We start from the raw sequence: 20,829 nt of genomic DNA, 5'->3' as shown, positions 1-20,829 counted from the left end.
TGCCACAGTCCAGGTATACTCTTTGTTTATATCTAGAGAGTCTGGGGGAAATCTGCTTTGGGGTTTATTCCAGTTGTGCAGAATTCAGTCCCTGACATCTGAGGCACCCGTTTCCTTGCTCTTTGATGTCCAAGGGACACACTGTGCTCCTGGAGCCCTCTCACATGGCCAGCTCCATCTTCACAGTCAGCAGTGCTGTTAAAGGCCTTCTCACATGCTGCTCTCTGACTTCCCTCAGGATCCACTGCTGCTGCTACTGCTAAGTCGCTTCAGTCACGTCCGACTCTGTGCGACCCCATAGACGGCAGCCCACCAGGCTCCTCCATCCCTGGAATTCTCCAGGCAAGAACACTGGAGTGGGTTTCCATTTCCTTCTCCAATGCATGAAAGTGAAAAGTCAAAGTGAAGTTGCTCAGTCGTGTCTGACTCTTAGCGACCCCATGGAGCCTACTGGAGCCTACTGGGCTCCTCTGTCCATGGGATTTTCCAGGCAAGAGTACTGGAGTGGGGTGCCATTGCCTTCTCCACAGAGGGCCCCAATTCTCTGGCCCTCCATTGCCACTTCTCTTTTCAGATTCTGTCCTGAGTTCCTTGGTTAAGTACTGACTGAATCTTCATCATCATTATGAAAATGATATTACTTCCATGGGTACTAATAATGTTATAGCTCCTAATTGATAATTCATAAAGTTGTAAATAAAGGTGTGAACTTCATGCCAATTTGCCAGTTCCTTTAAATACAGTTGTAGTTTTTACAACCGTGACAGTTTTTACAACTATGACAGCAGTCATTAAAGGTAAGGAAAATAAGACTCAGAGGAGGTCAAATAATTCATGAGGTCACACTGGCATCTTAGCCAGGAAGTATATATGTTATTAAGCCCTAAGAATTGCAGCCCTCTCTTATAGAGCTCCACCAGATTGATATCAATGGTGACCATGGTACTCCTGTGTTATCCCAAACCCCTCTAACTATGTTTAAACATCTATGTACTGTCCAGGTAGCCCCACATTTTAACATTTTAGTTTCATCATCTGCTAAGTTAGATTAATTTATGGGGTTTCAAAGGTAAACAGTTGAAAAGTTGAAAGTGAAAGTTGCTCGGTCGTTTCTGACTGCAACCCTATGCACTGTACAGTCCTTGGAATTCTCCAGGCCAGAATACTAACGTGGGTAATCGTTCTCTTCTCCAGGGGATCTTCCCAACCCAGGGATTGAACCCAGGTCTCCTGCATTGCAGGTAGATTCTTTACCAGCTGAGCCGCCAGGGAAGGCCAAGTATACTGGAGTGGGTAGCCTGTCTCTTCTGCAGGCGATCTTCCTGACCCAGGAATTGAACCAGGGTCTCCTGCATTGTAGGCGGATTCTTTACCAGCTGAACTCCCAGGGAAGCCCCAAGCTAAAAAGTAGAGGACCAAATTAGAAGCCCCCATACAGTAGGAAAAGGATTTCTGTGGTACAAGCATTATCTACACCTACACTAGTCTCCTGTCCAAACCAGAGTAATTTGCAAAGTTATCAGTCTCTCTGATTAAGGACTTTGTAATGGCCATCTCTCTGAAGGTTAAGTCCACGACTTTCATGTCCTGACTTTGGCTGACCTCTTTTGTTTATCTTCTACCATTCGCTGGCTGCCGTTCCAACATGTAGCTATACCCAACCTTCAGTAATTTCTCATAAGAGTTTTGATATTGCTCAACATGTCTAGCCTGCCATCACACATACTGTTCCTCTGTCTGGAATGACTCTACTTCTGCCACTTCCGTTGTTAACCGAGTTGTAATCAGTTGTCAAATGAAGTCAGGTCTTTTGTCGGAAAGATGTTCCTAACTTCCTGCAATCTGGCTGGATTAGATGTCCCTCCTCTGCACTCCCTCAGCACTCAGAGCTCAACTGTTATTAGAGTTAACACATTATACTGCATTACCTACTTGACATGTCTGTTTTTCCATTTGTTCATGAGCACCTAAAAACCAGGAAACCTGTTTTCCATCTTTAAATATTCATCCTCTTTCATTTATAGGGCAGTAAATATTTGTTGAAGACAGCTTTTATATTTGCTAGTCTCTTATCATTAGGTTGAATTATCTACATAGTAAACTCCTTTGTGTCACCACCATCTCCAGCATGTCTTACATGCACATACACAGATTAATAGTACCCAAGAGATCTCTTACAATAATAAGTAATAAGTATCCGATAATTGTACACTATTATCATTATACTAAAATACAAATCTCAGGGCTGTTCTGTTCTCAATGAGAAAAGTTTTTAGATAACCCATTGAAAAATAAACACCACCTGAGTTCAGCTTTCTAGTAGAAAACAGTTCTGGTGGAAAAATAAATTTCTATTGCATTTTGTTTGTATGTATTTCATATGTATGTACCCAAACCACATACATTTTTGTTTTCAGGTTGGACGAGCCCACTGAAAGTTACTCCTTCCCAACCGCATCATGGAGAACACTCAATAAATCACCCATATATATTTGATGAGGAAGCAACATGTACAGTAAGAATTTCTTACTAGATGGGTTATGTAATATTTGTAATCAACTTATTTCATTGTGTATTTGATATTTTATGTCCTATAAACAAATAGCTATCATACTGAATCTTAAGAGAGAGAAATATTGTTGATAGCACTTAAAATGATACAAATGAACTTATTTACAAAGCAGAAACAAACTCACAGACTTAAAGAACTAACAAACATATGGTTGCTAGAGGGTAAGGGTGGGGAGAGGGATAGTTTGGGATTGACATTTACATGCTGTTATATTTAAAATGGATGAATAACAAGGACCTATTGTATAACACAGGGAACTCTGCTCAGTATTTTGTAATAACCTAAATGGGAAAAGAATTAGAAGAAGAATGGTACATGTATAATGGAATCACTTTGCTGTATACCTGAAACTATCACAGCATTGTTAGTCAACTAGCATATAAGTTTTTTTTTTTTTTTTAATAGCTACCATTTATAAAGTACTCCTTCCTTACCTGTCAGGCCCTGTGCAGAAGTTCACAGTCATTGTAGAGTCTCATTGTCTGTGCATCCCTACAGCAACACTATGGAAGAGTAGTGAGTAGTGGATGATGGTATGTTCAACCCAGGTCCCCTCTGCTGGCAAGCGCACCCTCCTCAGTAGCCGCAGGCAGTGGACACTACGTGTCTGACGGCCACCAGCTAGACGATACACCCTCCCTCATGACCACTCAGACTTGCCAGTGACTGACTTCCTTGAAGAAAGAATAAAGCTATACTTCAGCTGAAACCACATTCCCATCAGTGTCCTTTCCTTGTTGTATCCTACACTTCACCTGGAGCACTCCTACCATGTATTAATTGGGAAAAAAAAAAAAAAGTGTGTTTCAGTTCCTGCTTCTAGACAAGATGATGTATTTATCTCATATTATTTGAGAAAGCTGAAACCCAGTGATGTAAAACAACTGACTTGACCACAAAGATAAAGTCAAACTTTAAAGCTGGATATATTTCTGAATCTTCCTATGTGGATTTAATAGACTCTAATTACTTGGAGACTCCTCCAGAGATACATAGATATGACATGTTTTCTTTTTTTTAAGCAGCTTTACTGAGGTTTATTTTACAAAACATAAAACTTGCCCATTTGAAGTATTCAGTTCAGTGGGGTTTTTCTTTGGCTCTCCACTGAATTGTGCAACCATTACTACAGTCTAATTTTTTAACATTTTCATCACCCCCACCCCCCAAAAAACATGTCTATTAGCAGTAAAGTTATGGATATCTTCAAGGAATCTATTTCCATTTTTGTAACTCTTGTATTTATTCCTTCCTAAAGTTGATCTGCCTAAATTTATCTGTAGTTTCTCAAGTTGATTTCTCCTTTTCCCACCTCTCCCTTTGCTTTTTCTAATTCTACCACAAAGAGAAATGGAGCATACCTCCCACAGGTCATCAGGTACACTAGGGTGTATGGCCATGGAATAAAAAGGTTACTCAAAATGTATGTCACCTGTGTCTCCTTTACTCAAGATACCGTCCACCATGCCAGGACTTCATGTCTATTCTTGTCTGCATTTTTTTCTATTAGAAAATCGTGGCATTAAAATGGGGGAGATTTTCCCTGTTTTGAACTATTCTAAATTCAGATGAAATGGAGAATTTGATTTCAATAGTAAGGAGAATTTGTATTTGTTAATTTTGCTTATTCCATCTCCAGACTCTTGAAAGAATCCATTGCTGCTTCTGATAAGTCCTGTGAGAGCTTGGAAAGGGGACATTATTATTGAAGGCACTGATGCTTTTTTCCCCCCATCGAAGGCTGTAAATTTATGGCAAGGCTATACGCTTTACCTAGCTATCTATTTTAGAATTAGAATTCTGAAGTTCTTGTCATGCAACAACTCATAAAGCATACTTATTTAAATTTAAGCATAGAGTTGTATGTCAAAATAAATCTTGATATTTTCCTACCAGTAATGGAAGCTAACTAAGTAACATGGGACAATATTTCCAATGGAAATAACGATTAATATTTACTTTTTTAATATCAAAAAGCTAATGGAGAGAAATTGCTGAACCAATGAAAGGTTAGAAACTTTAAAATGTAAGCCAGCACTTAGGGTCACTTTGGCCTGATAGGAATTTGCTGCTCTGAAAGGGGAAACTACTCTTAACTGAACATTTGCTAGTCTCATATAGGTATAAGTCATCAAAAATTAGAATTGATCTTTGAAAACCACCCACTATTTTGAGCTAAATGCCTGAAGGCTGGCACCTTAAAGGTAAGGGTAGATCAATAGTAAAAAAAAAAACTACAACTGGCTTCAGAATAAATGAGAAAACTTTAAGTCTTTAACCAGTGTTAAAGTGACCCAAGATTGCTATCATTTCCAGGCAGATACAAAGAAAACTTATTTGGAGGAAAATAATATACTAATTACTAAGCCTTAAATTATTTCTGTCAATAACTTTTAAAATATAGTGTTTAATACACAATCAACTGTAACCAAACACAAAGAGAGAATGGACACCATGAGTGAGAACCAGAAAAAAATGAGAAAAAAACAAAAAGACTCACAAATGGATTATGAACATTGGAAGTAGCACAAAATGTTTGAAAAGAAAAAGAAATGAGCTAACACTTTAGTAAACAAGTTGGAAATTGTGAAATGCAAAGTTCAAAAATTGAGGAAAATGTAGTTTCAGAACTGGAAAATAAAACAGAGAACATAAATGGATCCTGTAGTGAATCAGACATGGTTAGAGAACTGGAGAACAGTAGATAAAAGAGAGGAAACTACTCTTGATGCACAAATTTATAAAAAGATGGAAAATACCAAATTGTTTACTTTTATGGGAAAGTGAAAAACATAGAAAATACAGTGAAAAAGAACGTATGTTTATTTGGAATCCCAGATGTGTAAAAGACTAGTATAGAAGCAATATATGAAGATACAATTATTATACCCACTGCTGTTTATTTCTGGAGTTCCCTGGGGCATCCCCTCACAGTGTCTGCTGTACATTAAGGGTTAGTTATGGTTCCATACAGAATGCCAAACATGACAGCAGAAGCTGTCGGTGTCAGCCAATAAACATGGCAGCAAAGTCTTAAAGTCAAAGCATGGGAGACACAAAAGTGGAAAGAAGGAGAGAGTTTTTGAAAGTTTTTTCTTCATATTGTTTACAGTAATCGTATTGTTTAAAAATCTGAGCATTAGTTGGTAAGTTTTGTTAGGTCTTGTTCAACATGAAGAAGCTCTAGGAAACTGAAACATTCATGATGATGGTGATGGAAGATCTTAATGGAATGATGCTCAAGTATTAGCACATAAAGAGGTCTCCTTCAGTATCATCAATCTTGTCATAGAATCTAAGAAATTAGATCCAGAGTCATTAGTAGAAGTATCCATTGAATCAGATTCCAAGAACACCAAAGATGAAGTCAAAGAGCAAATTTAATCACTTCTTTATGAAATAGTACACGCAAAACATTCATAAAACAGAAGTAGAAAGAAGATGCACCCGCAAAAGAATAGCTAGTAGAAAATGAATGTTTATTAGGAAATGATGTAGATTATGTAAAGTTGAGGACCTGGAAACTGAAACAGTTCATAAAGAAATTGAAGATACATAACATAGAAGTGTTGTCTTACAAGACTAATCAGGAAATGGAAGAGATTGTGTATTTGAGAAAAATCCAGTTTCCAGTGAAAGACTGTGCATGATACCAAGGATGTGATACACCAAGATGACGATGGACACTAATAGGGATCACCAGAAAATGAAGAGGCATAATTTCAGACCCTGTTAGCTATCTTCTTAAGAACAATAAGAAATGACAGATATCAGAAATTTTGCACTAAAACTAGAAGAGGACCAGTCTTAGGCACACATCACTCACCAATTTTATCAATAATTAGCCATGGGAAACAAGTTAATTGTGACAGATCTTGTAAATTGCTGAAAAGTTCACAATCTAAAATATTTTAAATGAATTATAATTTAGAATGCTTTTTAGAAATTGAAAAAATGATCTGATTTTGTATTTTTCCGTGCCTCGTTTTTAACAGTAGATCCCATTGGTTTTACTTGTTCGTTCCATCTCTCAGTTCAGTTCAGTTCAGTTAAGCCACTCAGTCATGTCTGACTCTTTGTGACCCCATGGACAGTGCAGCAAGCCAGGCCTCCCTGTCCCTCACCAACTCCTGGAGTTTATTCAAACTCAGGTCCATTGAGTTGGTGATGCCATCCAACCATCTCATCCTTGTTGTCTCCCTCTTCTCCCACCTTCAATCTTTCCTAGCATCAGGGGTTTTTCCAGTAAGTCAGTTCTTCACATCAGGTGGCCAAAATATTGGAGCTTCAGTTTCAGCATCAGACCTTCCAATCAATATTCAGGACTGATTTCCTTTGATCTCCTTGCAGTCCAAGGGACTCTCAAGAGTCTTCTCCAACACCACAGTTCAAAAGAACCAATTCTTAGGCACTCAGCTTTCTTAATAGTCCAACTCTCACATCCGTATATGACTACTGGAAAAACTGTAGTATGACTAGAAGGACTTTTGTTGGTAAAGTCATGTCTCTGCTTTTTAATATGCTATCTAGGTTGGTCATAACTTTTCTTCCAAGGAGCAAATATCCTTTAATTTCATGGCTGCAGCCACCATCTGCAGTGATTTTGGAGCCCAGAAAAATAAAGTCTCTCATTCTTTCTACTGTTTCCCCATCTATTTGCCATGAAGTGATGGGACCATCTCTAACACAGCTCTTATTCTTTCCTATGTGTATGGGTCAGATGTAGAAATTATATTGAGGAAGCACCAATTTGTTTGGCAAAAATTTCGTATTTGTTAGTCATGCATAACACTAACAGTGTTGGTTTGATTTTGGTGACTTCTGCGCTAAACATGGATTTTTATCTGCAAAGGCACTGAAATATTTGCTGATGACTTGCTAATATGAGTCATCATAAACTGTGCTAATTAACATGACAATGGGATACTGGGGAGTATAGTACCTAGAGATAACCTAGAACTATAAACACTGTAATAAAAACAGTTAATAACTTGATCTAATAGACATACATAAATAAATATTTTTGCAATAATCATTGATAAAAATTACTACACATTACATATAAAACAAGTCTAATTTTTTTTAATGTTTTAAACCATACAGAATATATTCTTTGCCTACAAGACAATTAAATCAAAATATACTTAAAGATTATGTATTTGAAAATATAAAAATATGTTTTTCAATGAGTTACTGACCAGAGAAGAAAGCATAAGGGAAAAGTAGAAAATATCTTGAACAATAATAAGATATCATACAACACAAGGAATATAACCTGTATTTTATAATAACCTATAGATGGAGTATAATCTTTAAAAATTGTGAGTCACTATATTGTACACCTATAACATATAATATTGTACATCAACTATAGATTCAGTTAAAAATGGAAGTACTGTAGTAACATGTGTGGGAATGCAATTACAATAATCTCTGGAGGAAAATATATAATCTTAAAAAATACAGCAGAAGAAGTCCTGGAAATTTAAGAACTATGCAAGCATCCATCTCAAAAAGTGAGAAAAAGAGGAATTTTTTTTAACTGAAGGGAGGATATAATAAAGATAAAATAAGAAATTATGGAAATAGAAAACAAACACATTTTAAAAGATCAGCAGTGCCACAGGTTGGTTCACTGAAAAACATTTGATAGTTATCTGTCAGTGCCAGTCAAAAAGAATAAAAATATAACTTTGGGGGAGCCAGTATAATGGTGGCCACATAAAACTGGCCTTCTCCACAGAAACTCAGAAACAATTCATAATAAGACAAATAATAGTTTTCAAGAGCCTATTATACACAGTGAAGTAAGTTAAAAGAGAAAGATAAATATCGTATACTAACACATATATACACAGAACTAGAAAAATGGTACTGAAGAATTTACTTACAGGGCAACAGTGGAGAAACAGACATAGAGAAGAGACCTATGGACATGGGGAGAGGGGAGGAGAGGGTGAGATGTTTGGAGAGAGTAACATGGAAACTTACATTACCGTATGTAAAATAGATAGCCAATGGGAATGTGCTGTATGTCTCAGGAAACTCAAACAGGAGCTCTGTATCAACCTAGAGGGGTGAGATGGGGAGGGACATGTGAGGGAGGTTCAAGAGGGAGGGGATATATGTATACTTATGGCTGATCCATGTTGAGGTTTGACAGAAAACAAAAAAATTCTGTAAAGCAATTATCCTTCAATAAAAAAATAATTTTTAAAAATCAGCATAACTAGAAGACAGAGAAACTCTAAAATTGAAATTACTGCAAGTTAAAAATAAAACAAGTCATGCCTCAAGTTCTCAACAGAAAACTTTTTATGGTAAATGAAAATAGTCTTGCAAAAATTACATGGTAAATAGAAGGCAGCCTAAATTTTTTTTTTTTTTTTAAACCTGGATAAATAGACTAAGTCTCTGGTGATTTAGACAGGAATCTGCCTGCAGTGCAGGAGATCCAGGTTTGATCCTCAGTCGGTAAAATCCCCTGGAGAATGGAATGGCCTCCCACTCCAGTATTCTTGCCTGGAGAATTCCATGGACAGAGTCTGACAGGCTGAGGGGTCACAAAGAGTTGGACGAAATTGAGCAACAAACACTACTAAGACTGAAAATATAAATGATGCCTAAACCTAAGTATGAGTCTACAGAGAATGAGTTAGAATAGCAGGTGATTTGTGATGGCAGTTTCTGAAGGGAATTGGTTGTGTAGGAGAAGAAGATTAAAAGGAATGAGAGTCACTTTTTGGAGGTTGGGTGACAAAGGGTCAAAAAAGGAAGGAAAGAAGAAAATTTAAGATCCTGAAAGGCAAAAAGAATTACTTAATTGGAGATTACACAGCCCATCTTCTAACAGTCAAATAAGATTGGAAAAAAAAAAAAAAAAAAAGGAATTGTACTTGGCTACACTGACGAAAGAGGGCACAATTGAACTTTAAATTTTATAAACCACATGAAATTCACAGATTGAATTAAACTGTAATAAAACAGAAAACAAGAATTAGAATACTTCAGTGAAGACAATTACTCCCCAAACCAACTATAAAGCAGAAGAGCATTGTAATACACTCCGAAGTTTGTTATATATTTTCAAACAACCATTTGGGGATGTGAAAATACAGAAATTTCATACAGAAATTCAAAGAATAATTGCAAATAAAATTTTAGGTAAAATAAAGATTCATTCAGAAATTATGACTTCATTACATGAAACCCAAGGAAAAGGCAATTAAAATAAAAATTTAATGAAAATCATCCAAGAGAATAAAAAGGCAATAAAGAATTAGTTCAAAATAGCTAAGGGAAAATGGTTGAAAAGGAAGATATGCAAAGAAGAAACAGTTCAGTTCAGTCACTCAGTCATGTCCGACTCTTTGCAACCCCATGGACTACAGTAAGCCAGGCTTCCCTGTCCATCACCAACTCACAGACTTGCTCAGACTCATGTACATGGAGTCAGTGATGCAGTCCAACCATCTCATCCTCTGTTGTCCCCTTCTCCTCCTGCCTTTGATCTTTCCCAGCATCAGGGTCTTTTTCAGTGAGACCGTTATTCGCATCAGATGGCCAGTGTATTGGAGCTTCAGCTTCAGCATGAGACCTTCCAATGAATATTCAGGACTGACTGGCTTGATCTCCTTGCAGTCCAAGGGACTCTCAAGAGTCTTCTCCAACACCACAGTTCAAAAGCATCAATTCTTTGGCGCTCAGCCTTCTTCACAGTCCAACTCTCACATCCATACATGACCACAGGAAAAACCATAGCCTTGACTAGATGGACCTTTGTCACCAAAGTAATGTCTCTGCTTTTTAATATCCTGTCTAGGTTTGGCTTAGCTTTTCTTCCAAGGAGCAAGTGTCTTTTACTTTCAGGGCTGCAGTCACCATCCATAGTGATTTTGGAACCCAAGGTAATAAAGTCTGTCACTATTTCCATTGTTTCCCCATCTATTTGCCATGAAGTGATGGGCCTGGATGCCATGATCTTAGTTTTTTGAATGTTGAGTTTTAAGCCAGCTTTTTCACTCTGACTTTCATCAAGAGGTTCTTTAGTTCCTCTTTGCTTTCTGCTATAAGGTGGTATCATCTGCATATCTGAGGTTATTGGTATGACATCTTGTACTTCATCCAGCCTGGCATTTCATATGATGTACTCTGCATATAAGTTAAATTAGCAGGGTGACAGTATATAGCCTTGACGTACTCCTTTCCCAATTTGGAACCAGTCTGTTGTTCCATGTCTGGTTCTAACTGTTGCTTCTTGACCTGCATACAGATTTCTCAGGAGGCAGGTTAGGTGGTCTGGTATTCCCATCTCTTGAAGAATTTTCCAGAGTTTGTTGTGATCCACACAGTCAAAGGCTTTGGTGTAGTCAGTAAATCAGAAGGAGATTTTTTTTTTTTTTGGAACTCTCTTTCTGAAACTTTCTGTGATCCAGTGGATGTTGGCAATTTGATCTCTGATTCCTCTGCCTTCTCTAAATCCAACTGGAACATCTGGAAGGTCTCAGTTCACATACTGTTGAAGCCTTGCTTGGAGAATTTTGAGCATAACTTTTCTAGTATGTGAAATGAGTGCAATTGTGTGGTAGTTTGAGCATTCTTTGGCATTGCCTTTCTTTGGAGTTGGAATGAAAATGGACTATATCCAGTCCTGTGGCCACTGCTGAGTTCCCCAAATTTGCTGGCATATTAAGTGCAGCACTTTCACAGCATCATCTTTTAGGATTTGAAATAGCTCAACTGGAATTCCATCACCTCCATTAGCTTTGTTCTTAGTGATGCTTCCTAAAGCCCACTTGACTTTGCATTCCAGAATGTCTGGCTCTGGTGAGTGATCACACTATCATAGTTATCTGGGTCATTAAGATTTTTTTGTATAGTTCTTCTTTGTATTCTTTCCACCTCTTGATATCGTCTGCTCCTGTTAGGTCCATACCATCTCTGTCCTGTATTGAGCCCATCTTTGCATGAAATGCTCCCTTGGTATCTCTAATTTTCTTTAAGAGATCTCTAGTCTTTCCCATTCTATTGTTTTCCTCCATTTCTTTGCACTGATCACTGAGGAAGGCTTTCTTATCTCTCCTTGCTATTCTTTGGAATTCTCCATTCAGATGGGTATATCTTTCCTTTTCTCCTTTGCCTTTAGCTTCTCTTCCTTTCTCAGCTATTTGTAATGCCTCCTCCAACAACCATTTTTCCTTTTTGCATTTATTTTTCTTGGGGATGGTCTTGATCACTGTCTCCTCTACAGTGTCATGAACTTCCATCCATAATTCTTTAGGCACTCTGTCTATCAAATCTAATGCCTTAAATCTATTTCTCACTTCCACTGTATAATCATAAGGGATTTGATTTAGGTCATACCTGAATGGTCTAGTGGTTTTCTGTACTTTCTTCAATTTAAGTCTGAATTTTGCAATAAAGTATTCATGATCTGTGTGCAGTCAGCTCCTCATCTTGTTTTTGCTGACTGTATAGAGCTCCATCTTTGGCTGTAAAGAATGTAATTAATCTGATTTCAGTATTGACCATCTGGTGATGTCTATGTGTGGAATCATCTCTTGTGTTGTTGGAAGAGGGTTTTGCTATGACCAGTCCATTTTTTTGGCAAAACTCTGTTAGCCTTTGCCCTGCTTCAATACTCCAAGGCCAGACTTGCCGGTTACTCCAGGTATTTCTTGACTTCCTCCTTTTGCATTCCAGACCCCTATGATGAAAAGGACATCTTTTTTTTGGTGTTAGTTCTAGAAGGTCTTGTAGGTCATCATAGAACTGTTCAATTTCAGCTTCTTTGACTTTAGTGGTTTGGGCATAGACTTGGATTACTGTAATATTGAATGGCTTGCCTTGGAAACGAACAGAAATCATTCTGTCATTTTTGAGATTGCAACCAAGTACTGCATTTCGTACTCTTTTGTTGACTATGAGGGATACTCCATTTCTTCTAAGGGATTCAGTGGAGTAGAAGGTCATACACTCATCTTCTCCTGTGAGATCTCCAAAATTGCAGCTCACCGGTCAACAGTGGCCTGCTGTGGAGATGGGGGCTCTGGCTGCTGCAGACCTGGGACACGCAGCATGTGCAGAAGCCCTGTTGGAGGAGGTCACCATTAGCCCCACCATAGAGCTGCCGAGCAGACAACCACAAACTGCAGAACAATTATACCAAAATAATTTTCAACCTGTTAAGAAAGTTCTAGGACCCACAATAGATTTCCCAACCTGGGAATTTGGCAAAGGGACTGAGGAACCCCAAGGAATCTGACTTTGGAGGCCAGTGGGATTTGATTACAGAACTTCCACAGGACTGGGGAAACAGACTCTTGGAGGGCACAAACAAAACCTTGTGTGCACCAGGAGCCAGGAGAAAGGAGCAGTGTCCCACAAGAGAGTGAGCAAGACTTGCCTGTGAGTGTCCAGGAGTCTCTGGTAGAGGCATGGGTGGCCTTCTGCGGGGTCAGGGGCACTGAACACAGCAGCATGGGCATGAGTCCTTTTGAAGGAGGTCACCATTCTCATTACCTCTGCCATGATTTGGCTTCAGGCCAAACAACAGGGAGGGAATGCAGCCCCACCTATCAACAGAAAATTGGATTAAAGTTTTACTGAGCATGGCCCTGCCCATCAGAACAAGACCCAGATTCCCCCTCAGTCAGTCTCTCCCATCAGGAAACTTCCACAAGCCTCTCATTCTTAACCATCAGAGGGCAGACAGAATGAAAGAAGAAGCAATATATGTATAATTAGAGTCCCTGAAGAAGAGCCAAATAATAGACTGGGTATAATATGTCAAACCAGTGTTTCTCAACCTTGATACAATTGACATTTGTTGGTGGTGGTGGTGGTATTTAGTGGCTAAGTCATGTCGGACTCATTTTTGGCCCACGGACTGTGTAGCCTACCAGGCTCCTCTGTCCATGGAATTTCCCAGGCAAGAATACTGGAGTGGGTTGCCATTTCCTTCTCCAGGAGATATTCCTAACCCAGGGATAGAACCCACATCTCGTGAATCAGCTGGCAGATTCTTTATCGCTGAGCTACCAGGGAAGCCCCACACTGACATTAAGGGCTGGGTAATTCTTTGTTGTGCGGGACATTGTGTGCATTGTAGGATCATTAGCAGCTTTCCTAGTTTCTCCCCACTAAACGCCAGTAAAACTCTCCTTGCTGAATTAATATACCTTCTCAGAAAGCTAGAAAATGGGCAGCAAAGTGGAGACAAAATAGACAAAATAGTGACAGTTTCCAAACCACAGCCCAAGGAAGGGAAATCATACAAAGCTTTTCATGCTTATGCAGTTGAGGAAATTGGAGTTGCAGGTGACTAAGTCAAGCAAAATGTGCATAGTAGGATATCTGGGTGGAGGGAGCTACATAGAAGGGGCTCTGGATACCGGGGTGTGGGGCAAAGAATGCACAGGTCTCTGAGTGTAGATCTGCATGTCCTTAAGAGGAAATTACCAAAGCTGGGCAAAGACCTATTGTAAAGAACTTCATGATCATTCTCTTGACACTCAGACAGTCAAAGGATGGTTCATGTCCCCACAAAGAAGGAAGACACCTAATACATGGGATATCAGTAGATGCTTCAGAAGGATATCACCTCTAGTCAGGTCAAGACAGTCCTCTAAAGGTTCCTCTGGACTTCAACAAACAAAGTTTAAAAGGAGCCCTCGAAAGCACCCAACTGATTTCAATTATTGAACTTTGCACTGAAATAGAGCCTAATACTGAGTATAAAACTACTTCTAGCAACCAACAAACTAAAGTGCAAAACAGACGCACAATAAACAAAATCATTTTTATGCAGAGAAGAAGAAAAATATTACCCTAGTCAAGAGAAAAACAAATCAATAATACCAGACACAGGAGTGACAGACATGAAGAAACAACAGGAATATGTTACAAATTTGTTCCCTACATTCAGGCTGTGGAGGAGACCACAACCATGACAGCGTGGAAAATTGGCTGCACAAACAAGACGCAAAAGGATTTATAGAGAAAAATACAGCATCTAAAATTAAAGATAAACAGCTCCAAAAGCAGATTAGACCCTGCAAAATAAAAGAATAATGAAAGACATAGGAATAGGAACTGTCCAAAATAAACACAGGGAAAAGATCTGCAGTCAACTGTGGGACAATTTCAAGCAGCCTAACATACATGTAGTTGGAATCCCAGGGGAGAAAAGAAGGTGGGAAAAATTATTGGGGGAAATAATGGCCAAAATTATTCCTAACGGATGGAAATTATAAATCTGCAGACCCAAGAAATTCAGCAGATGCCAAGCTGAATATAGATGAACCCATGTACATCAATCACATTGCTGAAAAACAGGGATAAAAGAGAAGATCCTAAAACAGGTAGAGGAAGAAATGTATATACAAAGAAGCACATATAAAAATGGCAGAGGCTTCTTGTTAGAATCCGTACAAGCCAGAAGAAAATGAGAACACAGTAAATTTTTAAAAAGTCATCTAAGAACGCTTTAACCAGCAGTTACAAATATTTGGGAACCCTCTGGCAAAAATACAAAGTGTATTGAGAAACATTAAAAAGTATGCAAATAGAGCAATTTGCTCTCATCTGGATTGGAAGGCTCAGTGTTAAAATTTTTTTAGACCTTTCTAAGTTGATTTTTAGTCTTAGTGCAATTCCAATCAACATCCAAGCTTTTTTTTTTTTTTTTTTTTACTTATTTTTGTTTCAGATGGTTGGATGAGGCATCTACATTATAGCACATCTTCTTAATCACTAAACAAGTGAAAAACAGCTTGCTGCTGCTGCTGCTAAGTCGCTTCAGTCGTGTCCGACTCTGTACGTCCCCATAGACGGCAGCCCACCAGGCTCCTCCGTCCCTGGGATTCTCCAGGCAAGAACACTGGAGCGGGTTGCCATTTCCTTCTCCAATGCAGGAAAGTGAAAAATGAAAGTGAAGTCTCTCAGTCATGTCTGACCCTTAGCGACCCCATGGATTGCAGCCCACCAGGCTCCTCCATCCATGGGATTTTCCAGGCAAGAGTACTGGAGTGGGGTGCCATTGCCTTCTCCGGAAAAACAGCTTACTTACATATAAAAAGGCTACTTACATATAAAAAGGCAACGGGAAAAGGTCATGATTGTCTAATAGGGGACTGGAATCCCCCAATAAATTATCTTACAAAAATGTCAAACTTGCTTTTCCACTTTTCTACTCTTAAAAATGGAAAAAAAAATTCACATTAAAAAGAAAAGATCTTAGGCTGGTAAATAGCAAATAATCATGTTTACATCCAAGTCCTTCAAATAAATATTTTAAACAGACTTGTTTCCCAAAAAATAGGTCAAGTATTTAGCCTACACTTGTTTGGTCCACTAAAAGACCATTCATGAACTGGACTGCAACTCAGACCCTACCAAGAGCGACATGCAAGTCACTGAGGCTGGATATGCACCAGTGCATACTTCATACATGGGACATAGCTATTAATAACACTGCTATGCATACTACTGCCATAAGTAGTTTTACCCTGTAAAACCCCTCAAACCCAACTGGGAATGGAACTGCAAGGAAAGAACAAAAGAAAACACTTTGCCTGTTGTAGACATTTGCTCAGTAATTTTTAAAACTTATCACACTTTTGGGACTTAAAGATTACTGAACATGAGATAAAATTCAATACTGCTTACAAATCCTTGAAGTTGAAGAGCATATTCAACACTCCTGTGGAGAGCACACAAGGGAGTGTCTGTCACAGCATACATTATAGCATATTCTGCCTGGTCTAGTCCTGGCTTTTCATTCTAAAGTCTTAAATGGCCTTGGATCTTTAAAAGATGGAGACTTAATAAAAAATGATGTTATGTTGCATTTTTCTGTTCTTACAACCAACTTTAGAAGTACAGTGGAAGGGTTGATAGGGCTTTCTGTATCTCCTCATACTTTAAAAGCCAATTTTAATGTGTTAATTGGAATATGACATCACAATAAAAATCAAATTGGCTTTTAAAGTATGAGGAGATATAGAAAGCCCTATGAACATCCAAGCTTTTTGAAAATTGAAAATTTCTCTATAAAATGAATACAGAAATCTAAGAATCATAAATAACCAAGACTAGTCTTAGCGAGGGAGTGGAATCAATATTCATTTTTAATAAAAGCTATGAACAGATTAAATTTATAAGGGGACTTCCTGAACCTGATTTTGAACATCTGTGGTACACTAAGGTTAAAGTAATGATGAAAGACAACTTTTTTTCCTTCGAATCAGGAATAAGAAATGCCTGCTCTTGCCATTTTTCTTTTCCATCTCATAGAGGTAATAGCTATTGCAGTAACATAAGGAAGAGAAGTAGAAGTCATAGATATTGGAAAGGAAGAAACAAATCCATCTTTACATAGATATTATATAGAAAACCCTCAGGAATCTGCAAAACAACTACTGAAAATAGTTGCTGAGTCAATTAAAGGCACAGGTTTATTGTTTAATGTACAAAAACCAATTGTATCTTTACATATCAGAAGCAAACAATTGGAAAATGAAAATTTAAGATTGTATTTTACAAACCAAAACTAACATAGAATTTTGTCCGAAACATATCCCAAAGAAAGGCAATGCCAAAGAATGCTCAAACTACCACACAATTGCACTCATCTCACATGCCAGTAAAGTAATGCTTAAAATTCTCCAAGCCAGGCTGCAGCAATACATGAACCGTGAACTTCCAGATGTTCAAGCTGGTTTTAGAAAAGGCAGAGGAACCAGAGATCAAATTGCCAACATGCGCTGGATAGTCAAAAAACCAAAAAAGTTCCAGAAAAACATATATTTCTGCTTTATTGACTATGCTAAAGCCTTTGACTATGTGGATCACAATAAACTGTGGAAAATTCTGAAAGAGATGGGAATACCAGACCACCTGATCTGCCTCTTGAGAAACCTATATGCAGGTCAGGAAGCAACAGTTAGAACTGGACATGGAACAACAGACTGGTTCCAAATAGGAGAAGGAGTACGTCAAGGCTGTATATTGTCACCCTGCTTATTTAACTTCTGTGCAGAGTACATCATGAGAAACACTGGGCTGGATGAAGCACAAGCTGGAATCAAGATTGCCGGGAGAAATATCAATAACCTCAGATATGCAGATGACACCACCCTTATGGCAGAAAGCGAAGAATAACTAAAGAGCCTCTTAGTGAAAGTGAAAGAGGAGAATGAAAAAGTTGACTTAAAGCTCAACATTCAGAAAACAAAGATCATGGCATCCAGTCCCATCACTTCATGGCAAATAGATGGGAAAACAGTGGAAACAGTGTCAGACTTTATTTATGGGGGCTCCAAAATCACTGCAGATGGTGACTGCAGCCATGAAATTAAAAGACGCTTACTCTTAGAAGGAAAGTTATGACTAACCTAGAGCAGAGACATTACTTTGCCAACAAAGGTCCGTCTAGTCAAGGCTGTTGTTTTTCCAGTGGTCATGTATGGATGTGAGAGTTGGACTATGAAGAAAGCTGAGTGCTGAAGAATTGATGCTTTTGAACTGTGGTGTTGGAGAAGACTCTTGAGAGCCCCTTGGACTGCAAGGAGATCTAAGAAGTCCATCCTAAAGGAGATCAGTCCTGGGTGTTCATTGGAAGGACTGATGTTGAAGCTGAAACTCCAATACTTTGGCCACCTGATGCGAAGAACTGACTCATTTGAAAAGACCCTGGTGCTAGGAAAGATTGAGGGCAGGAGGAGAAGGGGATGACAGAGGATGAGATGGTTGGATGGCATCACCGACTTGATGGACATGGGTTTGGGTTAACTCCAGGAGTTGGTGATGGCAGGGAGGCCTGGAGTGCTGCGGTTCATGGGGTCACAAAGAGTCGGACACGACTGAGCGACTGAACTGAACTGAACTGAACTGATGCACATTTTCTTCCCTGAAACTAGAGTACTATACTGAGTGAAATAAAGAAGACCTAAATAAATGGAAAGCAAACCAGGCTTATAGACAGAAAGACGTATTAGTGTTAAAAATCCTAAGAGGCACTTTTAAAGAAATTGGCAAGCTGATTGTAAAATCAGTATACAATGGAAACCTGAAATAGCTAAAACTATTTTGAATAAAAAGTACAAGTTGGAGGATTTATTCCACCTGATTTCAAGTCTTACTATAAAGCTACAATAATCAGTGAGTGAGTGTGAGTGAAGTCGCACAGTCGTGTCTGACTCTTTGCGACCCCATGGACTGTAGCTACCAGATTCCTCTGTCCATGGGATTTTCCAGGCAAGAGTACTGGAGTGGGTTGCCATTTACCAATAGGCCAATGATAGACATACAGATTAATGGAACCTAAGAGTCCAGAAATACAGCCACGAATGTGCCAAACATTTTAGTGAAGAAAGGAAAGTCTTTTAATGTATTATAGAAACAGCTGGATATACCATTAACCTGTACAAAAAATAATCTTAAATGGATAATAAGCCTTAATATAAAATTAAGGTTATAAAATTTTTTAAATATTTAGATTTTCAAAATGCATTATTAAGAAAATTAATCAGCAAGCCTCATAATGGGAAAATATTCACATTCATATAAATAAGAAAGGATTTGTTTCTAAGATGTATAAAGATCGCTTAAAATCAATCAGGAACAAGATGAACACCCCAAATGAAAAATTTTCAAAAGATCTGAACAGACACCTCAGAAAAAAATATAAGAATGGCTAATGGACACATTAAAAAATGCTTGATGTGCTGAGTCATTAGTGAAATACAACTTAAATACAGTATATCTCCACAATAGCTAAAAATTTTTTTATAAATAAAATTTTATTTTAACTCACAAAAAATAAGAATATACAAATAGCTCACTGAATTAGGAAGAAGAGAAAACTAACATGCCTAACAGCTGCACTCATCTCACATGCTAGTAAAGTAATGCTCAAAATTCTCCAAACCAGGCTTCAGCAATACATGAACCGTGAACTTCCAGATGTTCAAGCTGGTTTTATTTTTTTATTTTTTATTTTTTTAAATTTTATTTTATTTTTAAACATTACATAATTGTATTAGTTTTGCCAAATATCAAAATGAATCCGCCACAGGTATACATGTGTTCCCCATCCTGAACCCTCCTCCCTCCTCCCTCCCCATACCATCCCTCTGGGTCGTCCCAGTGCACCAGCCCCAAGCATCCAGTATCGTGCATCGAACCTGGACTGGCAACTCGTTTCATACATGATATTTTACATGTTTCAATGCCATTCTCCCAAATCTTCCCACCCTCTCCCTCTCCCACAGAGTCCATAAGACTGTTCTATACATCAGTGTCTCTTTTGCTGTCTCATACACCAGGTTATTGTTACCATCTTTCTAAAGTCCATATATATGCATTAGTATACTGTATTTATGTTTTTCCTTCTGGCTTACTTCACTCTGTATAATAGGCTCCAGTTTCATCCACCTCATTAGAACTGATTCAAATGTATTCTTTTTAATGGCTGAGTAATACTCCATTGTGTATATGTACCACTGCTTTCTTATCCATTCATCTGCTGATGGACATCTAGGTTGCTTCCATGTCCTGGCTATTATAAACAGTGCTGCGATGAACATTGGGGTACGCATGTCTCTTTCCCTTCTGGTTTCCTCAGTGTGTATGCCCAGCAGTGGGATTGCTGGATCATAAGGTAGTTCTATTTCCAGTTTTTTAAGGAATCTCCACACTGTTCTCCATAGTGGCTGTACTAGTTTGCATTCCCACCAACAATGTAAGAGGGTTCCCTTTTCTCCACACCCTCTCCAGCATTTATTATTTGTAGACTTTTGGATCGCAGCCATTCTGACAGGTGTGAAATGGTACCTCATAGTGGTTTTGATTTGCATTTCTCTGATAATGAGTGATGTTGAGCATCTTTTCATGTGTTTGTTAGCCATCTGTATGTCTTCTTTGGAGAAATGTCTATTTAGTTCTTTGGCCCATTTTTTGATTGGGTCATTTATTTTTCTGGAGTTGAGCTGTAGGAGTTGCTTGTATATTTTTGAGATTAGTTGTTTGTCAGTTGCTTCATTTGCTATTATTTTCTCCCATTCTGAAGGCTGTCTTTTCACCTTGCTAATAGTTTCCTTTGATGTGCAGAAGCTTTTAAGGTTAATTAGGTCCCATTTGTTTATTTTTGCTTTCATTTCCAATATTCTGGGAGGTGGGTCATAGAGGATCCTGCTGTGATGTATGTCAGAGAGTGTTTTGCCTATGTTCTCCTCTAGGAGTTTTATAGTTTCTGG

General features: G+C 38.4%; 1 protein-coding gene across 1 annotated transcript in view; it reads left to right on the top strand.

Moving 5' to 3' along the window:
* The window catches only part of SPMIP7 (sperm microtubule inner protein 7), a 66,008-nt gene that overhangs the window by 6,689 nt on the left and 38,490 nt on the right, over positions 1-20,829 (top strand). The window contains exon 2 of the mRNA XM_019959643.2: positions 2,418-2,515. Coding sequence (XP_019815202.2) covers positions 2,418-2,515 — 98 coding nt within the window. The remainder of the gene's footprint in view (positions 1-2,417; positions 2,516-20,829) is intronic.

The sequence above is a fragment of the Bos indicus genome, chromosome 4 (assembly GCF_029378745.1).
Source record: "Bos indicus isolate NIAB-ARS_2022 breed Sahiwal x Tharparkar chromosome 4, NIAB-ARS_B.indTharparkar_mat_pri_1.0, whole genome shotgun sequence".
Taxonomy (NCBI): Eukaryota; Metazoa; Chordata; class Mammalia; order Artiodactyla; family Bovidae; genus Bos; species Bos indicus.
Note: the sequence above shows the minus strand (reverse complement) of the source record. Positions and strands in the feature narration are given on the sequence as shown.